A 26201-nucleotide genomic window follows, 5' to 3' on the forward strand; every position below is an offset into this window, starting at 1 on the left:
TAGGATTGATAAACACCTGTCAGGGATGGTCTACATAATACTTAGTCCTACCTTAGTGCAGGGAACTGTACTAGATGACCTACCAAGGTTCCTTCCACTCTTACATTTCTATGATTTCTATGTGTGCTTGGCTGATATGCAGTGCAGAGCACTAAAAACAATGATCAAAAGCGATCATTTGGTTGTCACCCATTTAGAACATATTGCAAAAGATGAGTTGGGCTGATCTAACCCCAATTAGAGGAGAGCGGATTCTTCAGGAGATTGAGAAAGGTAAATTTGGGAACATGTATGTCATGATATACCCAAAGCCATTCTAGTAACTGAAGTATATTTCTTTCTTTTCAAGGAGAGGATTTCTTGTTCGAGGGGATGGCAAAAGCTAGAAAGAATTATGCTGAAACTCAGAGCAATTAAAGTCAGTTCTGGCCCTTACATTTGAAAACCTATTGTTAACAGTGGCAAATTTGAAGAAGTATTTAAAAGTCTTCAGAGGCAAAGATTTTTTTTTTAAAAGACCCTCTACAACATATGGATTAACATTATGTTATGTTATTAGAATGTATGTCCCCCCTTACACTGGTCTTTGCTAACACTTCAAGTCACACAAGTGAAAACCAGTATTGTTGTCTCAGTTGCTATGATATCCCTAAGAAACTTCGCAGTTTTGTGTAATTAACAGAATCTGCTCTGCAAAGATCTAGGACTGGAAAAAAAAAAGGATTTTATGCAGGTCAGGACTGAAGGACATAAAGAGAGCTTTGAGAGTAAGCTTGCATCACACCTGCCTGGTGTCTCGAGCTAGTGCTGTCCACCCCTCAATTTCATGAGGAAATCATTTATATTATTCTAATTATTTATTATTACTTTCTAAAACCTTTTAAAACTAGTTAGGTAAACTGAGATTTTTGCTTATGTGTGTTGTTATATGAGTTGGTCTCAAGTATCTCAAAGGCAACTGGGATGTCTAGCATTAGAAAAAAATAGACTACATCTTGTAGATCTAGAAACAGAAATAATCACTGGCCATTAGTACTTGTAGTTGGTCTAAAGTGCCTTAATAAAATGTAATCTTTTTGTAAAAATCTTCCTGTGAAATACACTTGATAGGAATTAATATGTTTAGTGCAGAATTTAGAGTTAAGTTTCATGTTCTCTCAGGATCATTCAGAATATATTGCTTCCAGTTTCTAATACCACTAGTCTGAGCAAACTACTTTAAAGATGAAGAGTACTTTATAAACTTTTTCTTCTCATCCCAGAGCATCTTAATGGATGCAGGGAGCAGTACAGTGTCACCATTCATTTCTGTCCGTGGCTTGTTCCTCCATGAAGCCCAGCCTGGTCATGTCCCTGCATACCATATCCCACCATTGAGTTGGTGGTTGGCCTCTAAGTCTGACTGACTTTGGTTGCATGAATGTTGTTTTTTTGTTGGTTTTTTTTTAGCATCCTATCATCTCTTTGTCTTCTGCAGTGTCCCGGCATTCTGAATCATTTCATTTGCAGCCAGTCCTGTACCCTGATTTCACATCCTACTCTTCTTTGAACTTCATTTGCCTTAATATGTAAAGAAAGAATGATTTTATCTTCCAAAGAACTGTCATTGTTACAGCCTTCTGATGTCTGTTTCATTTAATGCAGTTGCTTTCAGACCAGAGAGTAATGCTGTTAAGTACACTGGTTTGATACATTTTCACTTTGGTACGAAATATAATGGTGAAATTATGGATGGATAAAAACCAAATTATGTGTAGCATTTGTATCTAAAGAACATCTTTTAATCTCATCCTTGGTGGAACTGGTTAAGCTTCCTAGATATACATAAAATTGTACTTATTCTATTACTTCTTTGCTGCTGCATTTCAACGCTTGATCTGTTTTCCCTTTTCTAATATACAGCCACCTTATTTTATGCATCTGACGAAGTGGGTATTCACCCATGAAAGCTCATGCTCCAGTTCCTCTGTTAGGTGCTACAGGACTCTTTGCTGCCTATTTTACAGCAAACTTTTACTTTAACCTGTTTCTTAATTTTCCATCAATTCTGACAGTACTAGAGGATTTGTACAGTTTTATAATTGCAGTTATCCTGTATAGTAAACCATGTGATTTTGTGGCTTTCCATAATATTTTCCTCCAAACTGAATCGAATACCTTCATGTAGTTGATGAAAACAGCAAACATCTTAAATCTCCATTGTCCCTTTTTTCTATCAACTGTCAGAGCATGGATCAACCTAGTCTGGTGATTTCTCCTCCTGCTGATAATAGCCCACATTAATTGATTTATCTCATTAGAGTTGGTAAGGCAACCCCTATCTATCTATCTATCTATCTATCTATCTATCTATCTATCTATCTATCTATCTATCTATCTATCTATCTATCTATCTATCTATCTATCTATCTATCTATCTATCTATCTACTGTATTTTCCACTCCATTCATCTGATGAACTGGGCTTTAGCCCAAGAAAGCTTATGCCCAAATAAATTTGTTAGTCTCTAAGGTGCCACAAGTACTCCTAGTCTTGTCTGAAGCTGCACAAAATCTTACCTACCGCTTCCTCTAAAAGTGGCCTTAATCTGTGGACAATAGCTTTCCCAATATTTATGATAATCTTATGGCTCTATAATTATTCACATTGGTAGGATCTCTTTTTTTCTGAATTGGTACAACTATTGCCTTTAGCCAGTCATTGGTATCTCCTTTTGTTCCGATACCCTATGATATATTTTTTCCAAATGCTTTGAATATTGCTTGTCCTGCCAGCTGTTAGAAGTTTAGCTGTTACATTGTCTAATACTGTAGATTTCCCATTTTTAGCTGCCTTACTTCTCTTTCTATTTCTTCTTCTGATGGTGGTTCCATGCTGGTAGCCATTCTACATTGCAAACTGCCCTGTTCATCCAGCGTGTCTAGAATGCTTGCATCTGGATGAAATACAGGCTTCAGCACTTTGTTAAAATGCTCCTTCCATACTTCCAGCACCTCTTTGGCATTTGTTGTCAGTTCACCAGGAGCCTTTCTTATGACTTGCATCATTGGCCTGACTGTGTATCCATACAGCTTAGCCATTTTTTATATTGTTCTGATGTCTTGTTTTCTTGATGCCTCTTGTAGTTGTTGAGCCTCTTCTTTCCAGCACTTTTGCTTGTTCAGTCTTCACTGCTTTGCACACTTTTACTTCCTCTCTCCTAGCAGTCTTGCCTTGTTTACACTTTTCTTGTAATGTTCTTGTTTCATTGTTGTCCAGATTTCCCATGTTTTACTTATGCCTTCCAATAACTTCCTCCACTGTATTTTGTACCGCTTGCTATAATATTTCCCATCTGTTCTGTAGTGACATTTCTTCATTATAAATTAATGGCCTGAAATGCCCTCCAAGCACCATCTTGTGTGCCTCCCTCACTGAGCTATCCTTTGACTTATCAAGATCAAATTTGGCTCCAGTTGCACCCATCTTTGCATTACACTATAACTTAACCTTTCCCATTAGTTGTTCATGATCACTGCCATGCTTGGCACTTCTGTAGACTTTAACATCCATCAATTATCTTCTATGCTTTTTACTAATAATCATGTGGTCAATCTGGATTTTACCTTGCCCATCTGCTGAGTTCATATAACCTTGTGCATATCTTTGGCAGAACTTGTTTTCTTCACAATGTGCATCTCACGGCTAGTTCTTAACGTTTCCTCATTATCATTTGTAATGTTATCTAGGTATGGCTAAGTCTACTGCATATTGCTGTGTGTAACAGAAATAATAGCTTTTGCTTGCAGTTAACTAGCACATTTAATTGCATTGTGGGGCACATAATTTCCTGCCAAGTACCTAGAACTAAACAGGTGTCACAACAATACATTCTGTGTATTTCTAAAACTTCAAAAAGTAATTCAAATCCTACTTATTGTTCCTAAGAGAAGAACAAATATTGAATGAGATAAGTTAGTTGTCATAAGAATTTGGGACATTAGTTCCGTACAAATAATGACATTAATACAAATAAAAGAAGAGCTCTGTGTAAGCTAAAAAGCTTCTCTATTTCACAAACAGAAATTGGTCTAATAAAAGATAGTACCTCGCTCACCTTCACATTAATAGAGACATTGTCTTTTCATTTTCTTTTGTAAAAGATATAAGCAGTGTTAAAATCAAAGAAAAATTAACACAAATTTCAAGGATTTTTATTAGGACATGAAATAAAACTTGAATTTGTAGAACTAATTGGAGCAGATATTCATTATATTGATCATGAGGCACACAAGCAGAACTGGTGATATCTTACCTATTGTTAAAAGAGAATCAGACTGAAGAAGTAAAAAATACAACTGTAGAAAAGTGCAGGAACTTGTTCATTTTACGTTGCTTGCTCATACTATGAATCTCCACTGATTCTTAAATTTTCCAAGAGTCGTCTTATAGCATTTGTGTTAAATTCCAAATACCATAATATTAAGATCATGGAGGAGGAAAAGAATCATAGCTTGTTAGATACTATACCAGACATGTACTATATGTTTATTCTGATACTGTCGACTGGGTTTAGGTTATTTTTCTTAAGCTAATACTGAAGAATGTAAGTTGTTCCATATAGTGATGATAATATTTTGCTTGTATATAGTGCTTTTCATCCATATATATCAAGTGCTTTATAAAAACATTATTATCCCCAGTTTACAGATGGGAAAATGGGACACAGAGTTGATATGACTCCCCCAAGGTCACACAGCTGGTCAGTGACAGAGGTGGGAATGGAAGTCAGGCCCTATTCCATGATACTGGAGTATGTCGTCTCCCACTGAACTTTTCTGTGTAGTTTAGAATCAGGATTCACAAACACAAGCTGAAACTGACTGTCTACCTTGTAGTTGAGTGTACAGTGACATGTAAATTAGGAACCACTTTTGATCACTACCTACGTTTAATCAATCTATTTGCTCTCTGTCATTCATAACAATTACAGTAGAACTTCACTAATTCCCAATTTACACATCCATACACCCAGGAAGTTATGCACAATAAACCAATGGGGTCTCTCCACTTCTCAGCCAATATTTAAAAGCAAGATGATATACTTAGGTCTCGTATTACCAAGACATAATTTGTTTTCTCAAAGTAGAACAGAATAATTATTCATCTAAAATGTGAAGTATTAAATTAAATAATTACAGCTAAACTAGTTTTATAAAATAACTGTACAAAGTAAATTTTGTGAAGTGCTATTCTTCCTTTGTTATTGTCTGTTCATTTACTTGCTAATTTGCAAAAGCATTTTCTTATCTATTAGTGCAAATCTACTCTACTTGATTTCTGCTTTTCAGCCTTTAATTTACTAAAAAATGAAGGTTAGCTATCTGTGTACTAATGTGCACCAATTGTTAAGCAGTTCAGCTGTCAGTTTACTGCACAGTATAAAAATATAACACTTTTTATCTTTTAATACTTGAATTCAACTCGGACTCCAGTAATCTTCAAAATATATATAATCTACATGATATATGTATAGTTTTTTATGTTTCTAGTTGAATATGTATTAAACTGGAAATACAAAAATCTATCAAGTTAGTTGGGGACCTGGAAAATGTTAGCCCTTCAGTTATAACTCAATACAATTTAAAATGGAAATGGAAAAGAGATGGTAGACTATTCTGCAATGTAATAATAAACATTAAGGGGGAAAAGAGAATCTTTAACAACAGACAGAAAATATACTATATGGTATGCATACAAATTCATATTTAGACTGAAAATATGAATTGCGGCCTTCTGATAGCTTGCATGATGAGCAGCTTGTCTTTCCATGAATTACCTGAGCATTTTCGGAATTTAAAAGAGTATTTCTGAGTCTGTTGGTGGCTAAAAAAATTACATAATTTAAGACGCTGACAGAGTGGACACCTAGACTAAAAGATCATAAATTTGGTTTTATTTAAATACCATCTTAGCATTAGGAGAGTTTTATTCTTCAAACATTATGCAGTATAGTTGTTGAAAGATGTCTATTTTTCTAAACTAGATGGTTAAAAACAATGCTTAGAAATGCTAAATTCAATTTAAAGTTATAAAATTCAATTTATAACAAAAACTACTTGGCAAGTGTATGAATAGTCAGAATGCTAAGAAAAGAGGGTGCAGCTGTCTTTTTGGGTATCCTTTCCATATACTGTCCGGTGTATTTTTAATGAGTTTAATAAGGCATTTAATTAAGTTTCTCAGAGGAAACTAGTGAGATGCAAAAAAAGATCTGGTGTCATAATAAAATTGGTGATCTGGATTGAAAGTTGGCAAACTAGCAGGTTACATAGGGTCATAATAAATGGAAGCTAACCCTTTTTGAAGGCTGCAAGTGAATTTCCCAGCGCCAGTTCTATTTAATTTTTATCTAAATGATTCAGAAATGAGGATGAGATGCATGGTGTCCAAATTTGCAGGAGATCACAGAAACACAGGGTCGCAGGCACTGAGGAGAATGCTGCTAAACTGCGAAAGGAATTAAGCACTGTGGAATTTGATGGTAATAAGTGCAAGGTAATAAGTGCTTCTGAAGGGAGAAATGTTAGCAAAAAATACCTTAAATAATGTATTAATGGAAGCTGAGATGGGGAGAGGCTATGGTAATAGTATGCAGGAGCTTGAAGGTAGAGACTCAGTATGTGAGATCAGCAGCAAGAAAGGCTAATAAGGTTCCGTGGTGTATAAACGGGGATTAGGTATAAATCAAGAGAGATAATAGTTCTACTCTGTAAAGCCCTTGTAAGACTACACTTGGAATACTGTGCCCAGTACTGGGCTTTGAATTTTAAAAAAGGTTATTCTTGGGAAGGTACACAAGAAGTCAACAAGTCTTATTTGGGGATTAGGAGGTCTGTTTTGTCAGAAAAGGTTTTAAGAGTGGAACATGGTTAGCCTTGAAAAAAGGAAGAGTGAGAGGAGAGTTGATTAGAGTAAGTATTTTAAGGGTTCCTACTGACTGAGACCTTGAGGAAAGACCTGTATAGATTACAAAAGGATGGCATAATGAGAGGTCTCACTCTGAATTTGGTTAAGGATAAGTTTAAGAGGGAGCTGGGGGGGGGGATGTCATTTCCTGAAGACAGCAAGTAGGCCGTGGATACTACTGAGAGAAGTGGCTCAAGCAAGTGGTATTGACAAAATTTAAGAGAAGCACATATCTTTATTTTTGGGGCTGGGGGGGAGTGGTTGATTTCGATAGACTTAGAACCCGCCTGTACTCTTCAACAGCAATGGTAATAGGAAAGCTCCTGTTGTCTTCAGTGGGACCAGGATTGCACCCTGAGTGTATTATGGGATCAGGAGCGGCTCTAGGCATTTTGCCGCCCCAAGCACGGCAGGTAGGCTGCCTTTGGTGGCTTGCCTGTGGAGGGTCTACTGATCCCGCGGCTTCCTCCGAAGCCGCAGGACCAGCAGACCCTCCGCAGGCAGCGGACCCTCCACAAGCATGCCTGCAGGAGGTCCTCCGAAGCTGCGGGACCAGCGGACCCTCTGCAGGCAAGCCACCGAAGGCAACCTGCCTACCGCCATCGCGGCGACCAGCAGAGCCCCCCCTGTGGCTTGCCGCCCCAAGCATGCACTTGGCATGCTGGGGCCTGGAGCCGCCCCTGTATGGAATGTTTCTACTGGAAAGCAGATTTCTTTTTTCTCTATTGGAGTCAGGGAATATATCGGTGAACCAAAGGGAGAAAGAAGGGTCTGCCACTTCACTGTTGTGATTCTAGACTTTCTGTCCTAAGTCACTGAAAATATTTATCAGCAGAAATATGCAAAGCCCAAATTTGAACCCAACAGAAAAGGGACTTTCAGACAGAGGGGAGTCAGTTTATGTAGGAAGACAAAACCCAGTGCCATAGAGAAGAATTGCTGTACTCTACTGGTAGTTTGGCTAATAATGATACTGTGCATATGTAATACATACTTGATATTCTGGTAGCAATGAGTTCTTTCATATGTTATGCTTATAAGTTTCGCTAAAGCAACGAGTCATCTAGGACATGTAAGATAAATATAATTGGAGATTTGTGTCCTGACAAGCAATAATGACTTTGTTAGCAATACCTTTTAATCTCATGTATTAATGGGTCCATTTACCTAATTACCTTTTTTTAAATGAGATTTCTAGAAGTACAAGTATTTCCATAAATGATGTTTCAGCACAAGAAAATGAGAATTTACTGGTGTTTCCTTTCTGGAATTAAGGGAAGTGATTGCAGAGGTCGACATTAAAAAAAAAAAAATCAGCATTCACTACCATTTAGTAACCTCTGAGATGCCACATTCTCCCTTTTTGTTTAGCATGTAAAGTAACTGCATGGAATCTCTTGGCAAATGTGGACTTACTAATGGCGGTCACAGTATTCCTAGAAAATGTACCACATGTAGTTCTGTAACCCAGCATTCCATCGCTCATATCTACCAAGATCTGACAGCGCAGGGGTGGGGTGGGAGGGGTCTGTTTGGCTATTCAGATTATTTTTACATATGAATCTTGTGGTTACCATTAAACAGAAATAATATTGGAAAAGGTTAATATCATTCTTTTATTCTTGTGACATACTATGGTTAATGGGACTGAGAGACATGATCTCTATTTGAAACTGGCTCATGGCCATAGCAACTTGTGTTAAGGTAGGATATTGGGTTCTTTTCCCTCACCCCTTAGGATGTATGGGAGGTAAGATTTGTTCTAAATTGCTCATTTTCTGTAAATCAGTATTTTTCCAGTCTGAAAAAATTGTTTTTTATTAGTCTGTATGAAAGAATGTGTAATCATTATTTACCCCTAATCCTTCGCTATGCATATAGGAAATACTCACTCATTGAATTGGGGTGGCAGTGTGTCCTGGTGGCTAGAGCACTGGACTGGGACTCAAGATCTAGATTCTATTTCCAGCTCTGCCATTGGCCTGCTGGGTGACCTTGGGCAAGTTACTTCACCCCCCGGTGCTTCAGTTTTCCCTGGGGAATATGGAAATAATGATATTTATCTCCTTTGTAAAATGATGAGCAATGTCTTGATAAAAAGGACTATGTAAGTAAGAAGTAGGCATTATTATTATAGACTTCACTAGGAGTCTTACTTGTTTTTGAGCTGTAGGATTTGCCCCTAAAATCCCAACAATTTTACAATAATTACACGTAATATATCAGTTTTTTTTAAAATGTGTAACCTAGTGCTTCTTTGTTTGTTTGTTTCTTTTTAGATGAGCTTACAAATTCATCAGAAACCAGATTGTCTTTAGAAGATCTCTTCAAAAAAGAGTTCATAGTTCATAATCCAGAAGCCAAATGGATTAATGGTATGTGTATATATTAGCAAGCAGTTTGAATACAGATACAAGCATTTTTATGATGAAATGAAACACTGTCATTAGTGAAGCTATGAAAAAGTAATAAACAACCACTGGTTCATTAGAAGTTTTGTTGTGTTTGCAGTGTGTTACTGATTTTTTAATATATACTCTACATAAATATCTTGTAACCTAGGTATTGTGTTAATTGTACATATGGAATTTGATCCAGATAACCTCAGTCATATTGCATGACGTTTTTTAATTGTACCAGCAGTTCCACATCACTTGTGAGAACTTTTATGAATATGCAGGAACTCTTTTGAAACTGAACCTTGTCTGTGGATTCACAACAAAATCAAGCCATTGAAAGAACAAGTTTATTCAGATCTGAACTTCAGGGTGTGCAAATGGTTCTGATGCATAACATATGGAAACACATTTCAGTTTGAACTTCAGCATATTTGTACAGCTCTAGTTATTCCCTGATTCTATGTAGTGTATTTCAGGTTCTGTTTGTTTAGATGCTTTAGAATTGTGCATAATGTTCTAAAAATAATATAGTGTTAAGACTCATATCACCTGAAAAAGCCTTTGTCATCTCATTGAAATCTTTATTATGATTTTTTCTTGACCAGATACAATGTTTTACATTCTTTCTGTTAGCAAGAAATTTTCAAATAACATTGTGTCCTTCTCCGTCTTTGTGTCATCATAACTGTGTAGCATTCAGGGTGTTATAATCAGAGGAATAACAGGCTTTGTGCAAAATAAAGTATCTGAAGAAGAGTTATGAAAATAGGAAGTCTTGTTATGTGTTGCAGAGTTTATAAGTTAAGTGTAATCAAAATGGTTTATCCTTCACATTGAAAAGACAGATATTTAAAGATACCAAAGCTAGCTTCCATGAGGAAATCAGTAAGAATTAGAAACACTGATTGCCCAGTAAAAGGACACTGTAGAATTAACCTTGACAACCTTCTCTGGAGGCTGAAGTGGAGTTGCATCTCACAAGTGGAAATTCCTAAGCGTGTTTTGCTTCAGGCAAGGGAATAGATGGGGAGGGTGGGCTCTTTCATGAAGTGAAGCGTGCAGTCACTCTCCATCTTTGGTCCTAGTCCTGCCCTTCCATTTATGGGGAGGTTGGCCTACCGAGTAGCACTATCCTGGAACAACTGTGTTCATGGGAACGCCAGGATTCCCAGTGCATCTGTTCCCTGAATAGGTGCGCAAGAAAGAAGAAGGAGCCTTTCTTTGTCTCACCCTCCACCCTGCTTTGCTATGTTTGTCCCAATTCCAATTACTGTACTCTATGATGAAATGAATCTTTTCTATAGAATATTGATTAAGCCCTTCTCCTGTGCATGAAACTGAATAACTCTCTCATTCACGGCAAACACATGGTGTGAGCAGCCTGCAAACGAGTGCAGCTAATTAATAAAAAATATTTTTGAGTGAAAATTATATTGCATTGAGCCAGAGATATGGAGAATACTCAAGGATACAAATACTGCAGCAGTCACAAATAACATAACAGAGACAGTGAAGCCTATATTCAAAAACTGCTCAAGATGCTAGCAAAAATTAGTGGCTTAACGGAGATAGAATATTCTCTACTTCTGCTTGTACAAGTAATTGCACGTGCATGTAAATACACAGTTGATTTTGCATGTGGACTTGTCCTCCTCTTAAAAAAAAATTGCATTGGTAACAGCACTGGCCTTTAAAATGATTACTTAAGATAGTTATTTTTTGGGAGTGAACTTTGGTGCAAGTTTCATTGTTAGTACTATTCCCTTACTACTGAACAGATATTTAATATTACTTGCCTAATTGTTTTAGAAAAAAATGAATATTTCATATATCAGAGCTACATTGTACACATTTATTAAGACTTAGTAAGACAAAGGGTAACCTAACTTAATAAAGTAGCATGATTGGTTTTGAGTTCTATTAAATATGTTTATATACAATGCATGCTTGTGTATTGTAATTTTGGGCTCAATCCTATTGTCCATACTCAAGAATATCTGCCCTAGACTGCAGTGAAGTTTTCCTGAAGGAAAGATGAAAATGATAAATGCTTGCTTAGCATGTGGGCTTCTTTGGGTAGAACTGCTGCTTTGATGATGGGATCCATCTTAAAGAAGCACACTTAATGAAAGCTAGTCTTTAGTATTATCACAAAATGCAGGTATCATGGCTAATCATCTTTTCTCTAATGATATCTTGCAACTTTATAAACTTTTCCATCTACTGTAAATAGTATTAGGCACTTTTTAAGAAAGAAAAGACCTATGTTTTATTAGCAATAGGTTTGTTTAAATCCCAGAAATTTGTACAGTAACACAGTGATTCCTCAGCCAAAAAAAAAATGGTTTTTCAAGGTTTTTCTAACATCCCTAAATTAATATCTGCAGTCTCTTTCATGAGGAAGAAGAGTCTGAGTTTGATCACATGAAAGAAGGGGGATTGGATTTGTTTACTTATTAAGTAGGTTCCTACGGGCTGTTGGCTAAGAAATGTGGGGATAGTTTCTAGGTTTAATTGATTATTTGTTGTTAGCATATATCGGAAGCACAATAATTCTTCAGATAAGCTCTGATTTTTCTATATTTTGTTTTAATAACTAAAATTAATATAGTTCATATTCAAAACAAGAGAGAGACCTAATTAGCCACTCCTTTTCCTCCTTCTGTTTTTTTTTTTAAACACGTGTTCTTAATCCAAGTGCTGATCTCCTCTTTGCATTTTAACAACCAAGTGATGGTTGGATGTACATGGTAAATGAGATATACAGCTGGGTGTCATCAATGTAGTGTTGCCGTGAGGCTTTTGTCATCTCCTAGATATTGAAGACCAAGGTGGGTGGATAAGTCTGTGTTAGAGGTGAGGGATACGGAGGAAGAGGTCCTGAGGACCTATTGAGGAAAATCTATTGTACATACTATCATGTCGAATAATTTAAGGGCTAGATCTTGTGCCTGGATCCATTTTTCATAAAATCATTATAGTGGTATGGTAGTTAAGATTACATCACAACTTCTGTTTAATGGTTGACATTTCTAAGTCCTCTGAAATGAACATGCACAATTCCTTTCAAATCTGGTATGCCTCAGAAAGGTCTAGGATAGGAATAGGGTCCCAGATTTGGTGTCATTTGAGCTAGGGGTCATGGAGATATACGCCCTGGAAAAAAATGTCCATCTTTCAAAAATTTTCTAGGTGGGATTTTTGTGCAGAGCTTGAGACCAAACTATTGATGTGATGCAGGTCAAAATCATCTCAGTCTGTTGAGTTTTACCTAAGGTAGTGCATGGCATCCACTAAATCTTTGGGGGAACCAAATTGACTACGATATTTAAGAAAATGTACTTTTTTATGGTGCACATGCGCCAATACTGGGGGAAAAAATAGCTGGAGGATTTCCGTTCCCACCATTTTGTATGCTTTAAAGCACAACTCTTTCTGAAGTGCTCTAAAATCCGAATGGTTTCTCTGCAGGATAGGAGCTGGGATATGAGGCCTTGTTCCTCTGGAGTGCCTTAGCCACGCTCACTGCCTCCTGTGTGTGCCAGGATCTGGAAGGCCTTTGCCCATCTACAGGGATTGGTACCCCCACTTCTTATCCCCCTCAGGAGTGAAATGGGAACATACACTTTGGGCTTGTCTGCACTTAAAATGCTACCTCAGCAGTGCTGCAGCTTCTCTGCTGTAGTGTTTCACAGTAGACGCTACCTATGCCAAGGGGAGAGGTTCTCCTATCAGTAGTGGTAATCCACCTCCCTGAAAGGCAATAGCAGAACAATTCTTAACCACATCACTCAGGGCTGTGGATTTTTCACATTGCTGAGCAATGTAACTGAGTTGACCTAATTTTCTAGTGTAGAACTGCTCAGAGATGAATGGAGTGGTTAACATGTCTCCCACCATTTGTTTAAGGTTATATTCGTCTCTATGGGATGTTTTCCTTTGGCTGAGGACATCCCATTGAGATGAGTGGGCCACTTCACACATTTCAGAGCTTCCTATGCTGCAGATGCTTATGTAGAAGAGCCTTTCCCTTCATCCTTCCTCTATCTTTCCTGTTTAAAGGATGACACTTCCAGGGGCTGGTCTATACTGGGAACTTATATTGGCATAGCTACATCTGTCAAGGGTGTGAAAGATCCACTACCTTACACTGAACTAACCCCTGCTGAGCTAGCTGCTGTCTGTAAGGGAAGTGGATTACCTGTGCCAATGGGAGAAACCCTCCTGTTGGCATAGGTGCTGTCTACACTGAAGCACTATAATGATGCAGCTCTGCCGCTGTAGCACTTTAAGTGTAGACATACTGTCACTAGTCCTTGATGTGGTCTTTTGAGCGGGCCCTGCTGTCCCAACTGGCTTTCTTTAGTTAGTCCCTAGTCAGGACAGTTTTTGGCCCCAGGCCCCTAATAAGGCCTAGCAATCTCCTTCAGTCTCTTTGGCTGTTTTCCTGGAGGCAGCTGGATCAGGGGTGTTGCCCTTTCGCTGTCTTGGACTGTCCCCTTCCTTCTCTGAGCTCTCCCCTTTTATAGAAGACCCTGTTTTCCCCCTCCTTGTTCCAGCTGTGGGTGCTTGCCTCCATGATTGGCAGTTCTGGCAGCTGCCTGGGGATGTGTCTGCTTGCCCGTAGGCAGGAGTGGCTTCCCTCCCCCTTCTGCTTCTGCTCACTATGGGTTTGTACAGCCCATTTTACATACCCTTAATGGTCTAAAATCCATATACTTGCATGGCTTTTCTTGAAATGTGCTATGCCTTGTGGGCAGGGGTGAAAGTAACTTAAAGGACTTATCGGTACTTCAGAATCCTTAGGAGGGGGCGGGCCTCAACTGGAAGAGACGTGGCCTCTATCGGAAGAGGTGGGGCCTTTAAATCCCCGGACACTTTAAATCAGGATTTAAAGGACCCGGGGCTGGAGCTGTGGTAGCAGCAGGTGGGAGCCCTGGGCCCTTTAAATCACCCCCAGAGCTACCAGATGCAGAGGTCCCAGCTTCTGGTGGAGCTTTAGAGGGCCTGGTGTGGTAGCAGCAACCGAGCTCCTTGCCCTTGAAATCACTGCCTGAACCCCGCCACTGCTACCCCAGGGCTCCGGCAGGCTCCAGGGATGATTTAAAGAGCTGGTGGGTAGCCACCATAGCCCCGCCACCACTACCCTAGGGCTCCGGTGACGATTTAAAGGGCCCAGGGCTGTAGCTGTGGCAGGCGCCCCGAGCCCTTTAAATAGCCACCCGAGCCCCGCTGCCGCTTCCCCAGCTGGGTTCTGGTGGCAATTTAAAGGGCCCGGGGCTCCAGCCAATGCTGGGAGCCCCAGGCCCTTTAAGTTGCCACCAGGGGAAGCCGATCTGCCCCGGTACGGCACACCGGCTCTTGCCGGTACACCGTACCGGGGCATACTGACTTACTTTCACCTCTGCTTGTGGGAATTCAGAGTAGTATTGGTGAACCAAATTTGGGGTTGTTTAAGCCAGGGCTTCCAGAGTTGAGTCCTAAACAAAATACCTGTTTTTCAAAAAATTTCTAATTCGCTTTTTTTGTTTGTTTGTTTTTTTTGTGGTGCAGAGCTAGGGATCAAACTATTGCTGTGATGTAACCAAAATGGTCTCAGATGCTTGTCAATTTTTATCCAATGTAGCGCATGTCACCTACTGATTTTTCAGGGACCCAAATTGTAAATGGTATTTAAGAACATGTTCACTTTTTTGCTTGTATGGATGTGCAGTCTGGATGGATTACAGTGTGCATGCACCGGTAAATAATAAACCAAGAGAGGATTTCTGTGCAGTCACTTTATGCTGCCTGGGTAGTTTGAGCAAATGTGCAGATGCCATTGCCCCTGGTGAAAACCTCTCCATGGACACTTCTAGTTCAAACCTTTGTGCACCTGTATAATAAAAAATGAATAACTCATGTTGCTTTCTACTATTATAATATAAAGTGTTTTTATTTTGTGGGGAGGTTTATGGTGAACACAGTGGAATGGTGAGCAGCTGGTCAAAAAGGAACCCACGGCAGAGGATTTTGTCTCTGTGTGTGTGGGAGACATAGAGGATCAGGGAGCGGGATTTTGCTGGGAAATGAAGGCAGGTGGTAGGAAAGATTTGGATTGGTTGTTTGAGAAAACCTGTATTTTACTAGCCAGGGGGTGGGTGGGCACTTCCTGATCTCAGGGCATATTAATGTGGTGTTTCCAAAGACATGTAGCATGGAGACTTGGAACTGACTGCAGAGGCACCTTGTCCACTGAGGGAAAAGTAATGTGTGCACTGCCAGGATTGCCAGGGTGGATTCTGGGTGATTCCTGGATAATGAAGTTACAGAAGTTTTGCAGGAGAGCAAGGAGTACACCATGGCACGGGATTGGTGACAACAGGCTGATTTGGATGGAGATAGGTGGCCTACATTGTCATCATGTTTTGCCACTGTCTCTCATCTAACTGTAACTTAAGAGATTGTGATCTACTGGACACTGTGGTGATTCACTTGGGCAGAAATTATCTGGGTCTTTTTCCTGATACACACCTCATACAATGTATAAGAGAAGATTTGGACCAAATCAGAGATTTGTGTCCAGCAGCTGTAATAGTTTTGAGAGCCCTGTGCGGATACAAAATTTGTATCCAAACCTGATCCACAATCTTCCCTAAAAGAATAGTACATGTGTACATTTTAAGAACCACTTCACAGTCTTTTACAACACCCTTACAATTACTCACAGAGTTCCATCTCACTTTCACTTAATCATTTAAAGCATTAGAATTCTCTCTTCTTCAACCTGCTGATAATAACCTTCATCATAAAAGCCCTATGTCCTGCTACTGACACAACCCCCACAATCGGAGAAATGATGGATACTGTATCCTGAAGGTACTCATGCACTTCTTCCCTTTCATCACACACATCAGAGGGTGCAAAACATAGATCTCTTATCACAACTCTGTCACACACAAAGTAATCCACAGATCTTGCAAGCACACCTCAACAGTTCAGAGCTAGCTACTGATTCCATCATTCAGTACAGCTGTACTGGATATTGAGCCAGGGGCGGCTCTATATATTTTGCTGCCCCAAGTACGGCAGTCAGGCGGCTTTCGGCAGCATGCCTGCGGGAGGTCTGCCGGTCCCGTGCCTTCGGCATACCGCTACCAAATTGCTGCCAAAACCACGGGACCGACGGACCTCCCGCAGGCATGTCGCTGAATCCGCGTTACCAGCAGACCTCCCACTGGCAGGCCGCCCCCCATGGCTTGTCACCCCAGGGATGTGCTTGGTGAGCTGGTGCCTGGAGCCGCCCCTGTATTGACCACACTCACTTTACCTAGAGTGCACATGGATAATAAATGCTTAAGCTGCTCTCATATCCCAGCTCGTGCTGACAGTACCATTTGTAATAAAGTCCCTGTGCCCTGCTAATTGTGTGACACACACAATTCTGCATTGAAATGATTCATACTGGATCCTAAAGATACACATGCAGCTCTTCCCTTTGCTCACACACATTGCAGTGTGCAAAAGATAAATTTTACCATATTGTAATCTTAGCTCTTTCACCCACCTTAAAGTAATCTATACATGTCCTCATAACACAAGCACACTTTTACCAAGAAGCCTAACTACTGCCTTCATCATTTAGTGTAGGTACACCTAACACAGTCACTGCACTTGGAGTTTGTGCAAATTATTCCCATTGGCTATTGCCAATTCCAGGGGAACAAGATGGAAAGTAGCATGGCAACTTTTTTTTTCCTGTGTGGGAAAGTGAATTGATTGCAAAAGGAGGTGAAGAACTGGTACTCTTCAGCAATTGTGGGGTTGGCAGAGTAAAGGTATGTGGGATATATTGATGAAATAGGGCAGAGATAAGGTTGCATGGGCAACCTAACTTTGCATTTGCTGGTTGTCAGAAATTTGAGTTTTGCTTCTGCAAAGAGACAACACATCACTAAGCAACCTTATCTCTGTGTTAGAGTAATCTTTTTCCACTGAATATATTTTAAGGCCAGAAGGAACCATTATGATCATCTAATTTGACCTCCTGCATAACACAAGCCATAGAATTTTGACAAGAGATTCCTGCCTGAAGGCCATAACGTTAGCTGAGATATTCTCTAGGTAAATTGTTCTAATGGCTAATTCCACTCACTTTAAAATATCCATCTAATTTCTAGTCTGAACAGATCTTGGTTCAACTTCCAGCCATTTAACAGTGCTTTGCCTTTGCTAAATCAAAGAACCCTCTACTATCAGAAATTACCTCCTTTTGTTGGTACTTGCAGACCTCATTTACAGGATCTAGCCTTAAATCAACAGCAGAATATTTAAATAGGCTTTTGAAAAAGTATTGATTTGTGTTTAACAAATTAATTTTAGTTTATTTCCTCTTCTGCTTAGTATCAGGACCCTGTGTTTCCAGTGAAAGAATTAAAAACAATGCAGATATCTAAAGCAGCATGAGGAATGCTGCTCTCTGTCCTGCTTGACATGAGATGATTAGCTCTGCCAAAGAAATACAAAACTCTGAACTACTGTCTTGGCAGATGAGGAGAACAAATAGAAACTAACGTGTTGTATTTTAAATGTATTGTATCTTTTATCTTACACAGGTGTTTGCATTTATTTGAAAAGCTTTTCAGTTTACTTGAACATTAGGACTGAGAAAACATGACTTGGATTTCTTTCTTTTCAACTGAGGTTTACGAATCGGTTTGGCAGAAATTTGGAATGAGGCAATTAAAACCTATCCACTGTCAGCCTACACAACACAGTTGCTTCTTAGTCATGATGCAATAACAATAGCAATAACTAAACACCTATGTATATTTTTCTGCTTCTGTTCTGTTCCATACGTGTTGGTTAGTAAATGTTCAAGATACATCAGTAGAATTCCTGGAAGTGAGTAATGTGCTCATAGCTCACTGTATAGATACTGTAAAGTACTTGACGAAATACACCATGATTTCCCCCTAGAATTCACGTACAATAGTTCAGAACAGAACAAAAAATTCATTGTTTTAGTAATGTGAAAGATTTATTCTAAAAACAATCTATCTCATAGTACTTTATTAAACAGGTATTTTTAATTGTAAATCCTATGTCCTATGCTGTATTTAAAGCCATGGTGATAGCGAACTTGGCCATCAGAACAGTCAATGTTATCTGAAAGAGCATGTGGTTCCAAGAAGAACACAATTTGTCTGGCATAGCTTTGAAGATGCTAAATTAAAGTGTATCTTCCCTTAGCATTATTGATTTTCAGTTTTTTAATAAAAAGTGAGAATTTAAAATGTTTCCAGTGACTGATACAAAGTACTTAAATCTGACAGCACATCACCACTGAAGGAAATATTTAATTGAAATGGCAAAGAAATAGCCTGGTTAACTTTTGTTTAAGTAAATGTACATACAATACAGTGATGCACTGTCGTTTGAATTGTATGAATTAATTAAAGCTAAAATAAGGTAGGCCATTAAAGCAATAAAAGGGAACTTTCTCTGTAAGAACTATTACATATTGCTAAATAAATTGTTATATTAACAGATCTCCCACATCTGTCTGCATCTACCATGTTGTCTCCTGACGTATACTGAGATTGTAAGTTCTTTGGGGCTATGTTTCTGTTTTGTGTCTGTGGAGTACTTAGTGCAATGGCATCCGTGAATAGGGAGCCTATGTGTGACCATCATACAAATACTAGATGATGGCAGTAACTGTTACCCTATATATGTAAACTATTCACATCAGTGATAAGAGCAACACTGATCTTTTCATATTACTATAATACTTGTCCCTCTTACAGCAGAGTGGGGCCATGCCTTCTGATGACTCCGTTTCATGGCTTTGCTTTCCTTCTTTCTGCAAAAATGAGAGTTAGCTCACATTTATGCAGTCTGAGTAACAAAACTGACTTTCCCTTCCTATATGCAACAGGAAGCACTGGCACCTCAGTGTCATTCTCCAGATTATACTGAGAATAGTGCCATTATAATTGTTGTTTTTCTTATTTCAGAACAAAATGTAGGAAAAGGCACTTTGATCGGAATGCTAATCTTAGGCAGCTGGGGTATGCAGGCTGTGCCCTGGCATCTTGTATGGAGACTAAGGCTCTGATTCAGAAATTATTTTAAGTATGTGCATACTTAAGGATAAGTGCTTTGCTGATCAGGGAGGCATGTGCTCAAACTGAAACATGCTGAAATGGTTTGCTGAATTCGGGCTAGGGTAGGGAAGAAATCTTTCCCTTCCTTACTCCCCTCCCATACCACAGAATAGCCATAGTGCATGTCTGGCAGCTACTGTGCCCCATCTTGGGGAGGGATTTGGGGGTGCATTTACCTGGTAATCTTTTGCCCCTCCACCCTATCCCAGCTGTGCACATGCAATCCCCACACATCTGTACTCCATGGAAAGGATGAGGAATGCTTGTGTGGGCCTTCTGAATCCTGCTTAGCTCCCTGGCACACTAGAACCACAACTGTTCATCTCAGTCTGGCCCCTAACACATATGCAGGGGAGAGGGCAGGATTTAGATAGGATATCAGTGCTTAGATTCCTTGGTGATAGATAGATTTGTCCCCCCCAGCCTGGTTCGCTGCTCTCTTCCTCCTCTAACTGAGCAGAATTAAAATGCACAAATTTGATAAAAGGTTTCTGGAGAGACTCAATCCCTATAACCCTTTTTTGTACTAAAGCTTTATTTTTAAAATAAGGTTTATTACTCTGCTTGCTCAGTATAAAATCCCTTGAATGCCGCAAGTATTGGCAGGCAGAGCCTGTTTGGAAATCATTCCCAAAACAAACCATTTTACACACAAATATTTCCAAGGCAAAGACTTTCCAGACCTTCCTTTTGCTATGTTGTATAATTCCTTTGTGCAGAGATGATGATGGTTATTAGCTCATTCCATCCCCCTAGGTCAGAAATGTTTTCCCTGTGCTTAGGTGAAATCAAGGGAGCAGGTGCCTAATTTTGCCCAACTCACTCTTTGACCTCAAACTCCTGTATTGATCATATATTTTTAAGTCTTCTTTTTTGATCTTTCCTCTGTTTACTCCACTAGAGAAAAGCTCTCCTTCTCCTGCTAACCTGTACTAACAATTTCTGGCATAAGGACTTTCCTGTGGTTTTCTAGGTCTTATCCCATGAGAGACAAGAATAGGTCCTATTCTTCCTTGGTGAAACACCATTGAAATGATTGGAGTTATCCCCGGGTGAATGTGACCCACTGTCTTTAAACTGTATTTACATTGTACTCATGGAATCCTTATTGTGTTTTACACCAAGATCCCTTTTGTTTGTGACTAAAATTCTGTTCCAGCACAGATGAACAAATTATTCACTGTTTTTTCATAGATTTGTGTCTGTTTAATCAGCATGCAAAGGAATGTGTTAACTGAAACTACTTCATCAGTGCTTCTTGATACCTATATAGCATCTTCAACAGAAGATGATATATTGGCTTCCCATTCAGCTATTACACCACAGCCATTACACATAGATAGACATGTGCTGTGCCAGCTCAGTGAGCATGCTACAAAAAGCAGTGTAGAATGGGGTTACACAGATGGCAGCTTGGGCTAGTTGCCTGAGTCCAAGTCTGCCTGGCCTTCTTGGGTATGTAGTGAGATGGCTAGCCTGAGCCGCTGCCCATGCTAACCTACGCTCAAGCAGAACTAGCATGTCTGTCTACTCATGATGGAAAACACGCTTCCAGCTGTAGTGTCGACATACCCTAAATGTGCCCATCACCAGGGCCGGCTTTAGGATTTATGGTGCCCTAGGCGAGATTATTAAACTGGTGCCCCTGTGCCTGATCTGCTCTTAGCAACACAAACATAAGCTTATAGTATTGGAAAACTTGCCACATTCACATTATTAAAACCAGTTTAACTTAATTAAGCACACTGTAATGCTGATGGACTAGCACTAAAGAAGCAGCACTATAGAAAAAATTCTGATATGACAGAATGATGCAAATAATATATATTTTTTAATTTATCAACATTTTATTGGAAATTTATATGAAGAGGTATTGAAACAAAGATTTGTTTTTAATTAAAAGCAATCTTTCTGGCTTTTTTGGCTGCAAAATCAGTAATAATGTCATCGTATGACAAAGACAAAGTCGTGTCTTGTTTGATCGCAAGAATAGCAAGACCAGTCAAGCGTTCCTGACTCATTGTAGAGCGGAGATAGTTTTTAATGAGCTTTAGTTTTGAGAAACTCCGTTCTCCTGATGCTACTGTTACAGGAATTGTCAGTAGAATACGAGTGGCAATGTACACATTAGGATATATGTCAACAAGTTTGTGGGTATGAATAAACTGTACAATGTCCATCACCGATTTTGCATGTGGCAACATTGATGACAGTGTACTCAATTCTTCGTACAGTTCAAGTCCATTTAAATCAAAACTATCACCATGCTTCAGGAGGCTTTCTAGGTTCTTGCACTTTGTCATTAGTTGCTCTTGTTTTCCTATTTCGTTGAATTTAGTTATGTCATACAAAAATCCAAACTGTTCATGGAGTACTTGCAAAGTATTAAACCTTTCATCAACAGCAGATACTGCTTTATCCATCACAACATTAAAAAATTCAGCCTCAAATTTCTTTTCTGGATCGTCTATGGGCATGATCTGCTGTACAGATTCTTCACAAAGAAGTGTCCCTGGCCTTTTAAACTCATATTAACTATGTATTTACTTTATGAACGTTGGAGAAAACATTGTGAAAACGTAAAACATTGGCTGCTCAACTTCTGGGCTGGCAAAAGTTATACTGACTCACAGGGGAAAAAAAAAGCAGGTGAATCTTAGTACAACATATGGTCACTCTATACCAGAAGTCGGCAACCTTTCAGAAGTGGTGTGCCAAGTTCACTGTAATTTAATGTTTCTCGTGCCAGTAATACGTTTTAATGTTTGTAGAAGGTTTCTCTCTATGTCTATATTATATAAATAAACTATTGTTATTCTCTGAGGTCTTGGCCACCAGTCCTGCTCAGGCCACTGCCAGCTGAGTAAATGAAACCCCAAACTGGCAGCGGGCTGGTGGCTGGAACCCTAGACAAGGATCCCAGGCCCTGCTCAGCCTGCTGCTGGTCTGGGGTTCTGACCACCAACTCCTGCCAGCCAGGATCCCGGCCGTCAACCCCCCCTCAGCCCGCTACCAGCCTGGGATTCTGCTCACCCAGGCTGGCAGGAGGAAGAGTGGGGCTGGCGGCTGAGCTCCTGACTGGCAAGGGGCCGGCAGCCGGAACCCCGGAGTAGCAGTAGGCTGAGTGCTGCTGGCACCCCAGACTGGCAGCAGACTGAGCCACTCAGCCCCCCACCGGCCCGCCACCAGCCCGCTCAGCCCGCCACCAGCCCACTCAGCCCGCTGCCGGCTGAGTGAATGGAACCCCAGGCTGACAGCAGGTTGAGTGGTTCAATTGGCCTGCTCAGCCCACTGCCAGCCTGGTGTTCCTTGGGGGTCCCCAGGCCAGCAGCAGGTGCTGAGTGGGGCCGATGGCTGGTATTCCAGCTGGCAGTAGGGCAGCAGCTGGAACCCCAGAGCAGTGATGGGCTGAGCTGCTCAGCCTGCTGCTGCATACCATCAAAAATCAGCTCACCTGCCACCTTTGACACATGTGCCGTAGGTTGCCGACCCCTGCTTTATACACTAGTAAGGAGATGAGCATATTACAGTTGTTGGAAGGCTCTTATCAAGAGTAACAGGGTATAGGAAAGTCAGTCAACATTTTTTGTTTCTCTGATGAAAACTGACCCACTCCCTGCCTCAAACCAAACCTGTCACTAATAATTGTCAACAACTTAATTTTCTGTTTTTGGCTAAGATATTGATTTAAAAAAAATATTGAAATTGGATTCAGGATTGTTAGCAAGAATTATTGGCAAACAAAGTTTTAAATGACAATCTAAATGGCAACACAGTACTGCTTTCATGCTTGGCTCACCCCCCAGCCTGCTGGTCCAACAGCTGCAGTAGAGGAGGAGATAGGTGGAAAACTGCAGGACCCCAAAATCTACCTCTTGGGGTGCAGAGTGGCAACAGCAGCAGCAAACCCTCAGGTCCAATCACACGCCAATGGGCACCGCCGCCAGCCCAACAGACCATGGTGAAGTTAGCACAGCATCTGATCTCAGGGACGGGGCACCCACGGAGCCACAGCAGCTCATCCTGCCCTGTGCAGCTCCTCCTGGATGAGATGGATCGCTGACAGCTGCCAGCCCGGGGGAGAGGCGCTCCCCAGCTAGGGTGGCTAGATCCAGATGTCCTGATTTTATAGGGCCAGTCCCGATATTTGGGGCTTTGTCTTATATGGGCACCAATTACCCCCACCTAGAGTGACCAGACAGAAAGTGTGTAAAATCAGGACAGGGATGGGGAGGGGAGGGTAAAAGGAGCCTATATAAGAAAAAGACCCCAAAATTGGGACTGTCCCTATAAAATAGGGATATCTGAGCACTGTATCCCAATCCCCATCCTGATTTTTCACACATCTGGCTAACCCCAGCCAAACCCTATGTGACATTCCAATTCTGGCTGCCTGCGGAGGAAGTGAGTTACTTTCACTTTCATTCCTCAGCAGGCAGGCCGCCAGCCTCCCCTCCCCCCAACACTTCACCCAACCCAGCCCTGACGGAGGGGAGGGAGGAGAGAGAGAGGGGTGCTCCTGGGGAGGAGGGAGGAAGGAGGGGGTGCTCCATGGGGCAGGGGGGAGAAGAATGGATGTTATGGGAGACAACAAAGGATACTGGTTCCAGAGCCACAGCCTCACCTGACCTCAGCCGGGGGGAAAGAGTCACACTCACAGGTGAGCTACTTTCCCAACCCTACCCCCTCCCCTTCCCAGAGACCCCAGCAGCCAGTCCCATTCCTCAGACTGTGCTGCATTCGGCTCTCTCTAGGACCCAGCAGCCCTGCTTCTACATTGTCTGGGCTGCCTGCAGCGTGGTGCCCCCAGGCAGAGTGAGGCCCTACGCGGCTGCCTATTCTGCCTATGCCTAAGGACGGCCCTGCCCATCACCCTCCAGTAGCATTGCATTGAGAGCTTTGCTATTTAGAGAGATGATCAAACATGCAGCGATTTTTCTCTGCAGGTGATGCAGGGCAGGCGTTTTTTCACCAGGAAACTCCTCATAAAAGATGAGTTAGGCATTGTGCACGAAGAGCTGTATGATCATTCTTATGTTTGCCTCAGAATTGTGAGCACTAAAATGAAATCAGTATGAAAAGCATAGCACGCTCAGAGATTCCACACTGTGAGTGACCCACAGTACGTTTTCTCATAGTCCTGTAAATCCTGGGAAACTGGAGCAATGGCTGAGCCAATTGGCAGTTTTTGCAGCAAAGATTCTTCCAGTACATTTGAGGCAGGTATAAGTTTTATCTATCTGACCATGAGCATATGTAACCCACACACCTTCTGGGTGTGGTGTTCTGTCCCATCTAGTGGCACCGAGACCACTTAGAGAAAACGAGTCTGCTCTACAGTCTTATCTAACAGGCAGTTGGCTTTTAGCTCGTGCTGTAGAGGTTCCAGCACTAAGCTCCGGAGGTCTCCCATTTGATCCTGCCCACTGACAGCTGGGGTCTGTTGGCATTACACGTGTAGGGCTGCTTTCCAGTGGAGACAGGTCAGCATGCAAGAAATCACTGTCCTGCTGAACACTGAAAAGAACAAATACTTCTAAGTTTCCAAAAAAGGTGGATCTGAGCTGGAATTGCTAAATGGACAATTGGGCATGCACTTGGCACAAAGTACATTTGTATGCTTTGCACATGTAATTTTTAACATATGCTGTTAAGAGAGAAATGTCTTCGGCTTGCCTGAATGAAATGAAAGTTAAAGTGGCTAGTTTAGAGTGTGGCCATTGGGCACAAATAGGAGCTAAGTCGTCTAAAATTTAGATGTATCTAAAATAGTGTCCTGGCCAGGAGTTATGGAGAGCCCTTCCCTGGAGCTTGAGAAGGGAGGAGAACTGACTGCCTTGCAGGCTGAAGGCAGCAAGCACCCTGGACAGAGCAGTGTTGCAGGTGGAGACCTGGAGAACTAAAGGCAGATCCTGGCAGGCTGCAGGGATCTGCAGGTTGAGGCCCTGAGGCAAGGGCAAAGAGGGTGCTGGGGCTGTAGGGAAGTATCCCTGGGAAATCTACCGAGGAGTCTGAGGGGATGCAGTAAGTGGCGGCCAACTACAAGGTCACTGGGCCGAGACCTGGAGTAGTGGGTGGGCCCCGTCCCCCTGCCCCTCGCCACTGAGGAAGTGGCCAGACAGTGGGCTGCACTGAGGGAAGTGGCTGGACCATTGGACTGTGGTACATTCGCCTGGAAGGGGGAGCACAGAGTGCCACACAGCCAGAGGGCTGTGTCATGAAGAGAATGCCGCAGTCCTGAGAGTGATGTGGGTCCCTGGAGCAGAAGATAGCACACTGGCTAGTGGAGTTGACCCCAACTCTTTAGGTTTTGCTGCATGCACAACGGTTTGTTTCCCCTTCCATAAAACTGCCTGGCTATAAGAAGCCACATGACTTGCATGCTTAAATGTGGATCTTTGGTAATTTCTGCTGAGACCAGCTATGTTAAGCCCCACTGCTACATCGATAGTTGTGCCAGTATTAATGATCATTAACAAGCATTAAATAGTGCTATGTATTCAGGGCCATTAACTTGTCTCACCATTGTATTTTGCAAATGGCTCTTAGAGCACATATTTTGAAAAAGCTGTGCCTTTCCTGATAGTCTTTCTTCACAAACAAAAGATTGCAATGGGGTGACCTTTGATGTATAAAGGAAGAAATAGATCACACAAAGGATGTTGATTCTTCTTTTACACTATACATGCCTCCCTTCTTCCCTTTA

General features: G+C 41.1%; 1 protein-coding gene across 2 annotated transcripts in view; it reads left to right on the plus strand.

The window, feature by feature from the left end:
* The window catches only part of DPP10 (dipeptidyl peptidase like 10), an 863493-nt gene that overhangs the window by 532800 nt on the left and 304492 nt on the right, over positions 1 to 26201 (plus strand). For both annotated transcript variants that reach the window (XM_030580652.1, XM_030580651.1), the window contains exon 3: positions 9228 to 9323. In XM_030580652.1, coding sequence (XP_030436512.1) covers positions 9228 to 9323 — 96 coding nt within the window. The remainder of the gene's footprint in view (positions 1 to 9227; positions 9324 to 26201) is intronic.

Source organism: Gopherus evgoodei, chromosome 11 (genome assembly GCF_007399415.2).
Source record: "Gopherus evgoodei ecotype Sinaloan lineage chromosome 11, rGopEvg1_v1.p, whole genome shotgun sequence".
NCBI classification, from domain to species: Eukaryota; Metazoa; Chordata; order Testudines; family Testudinidae; genus Gopherus; species Gopherus evgoodei.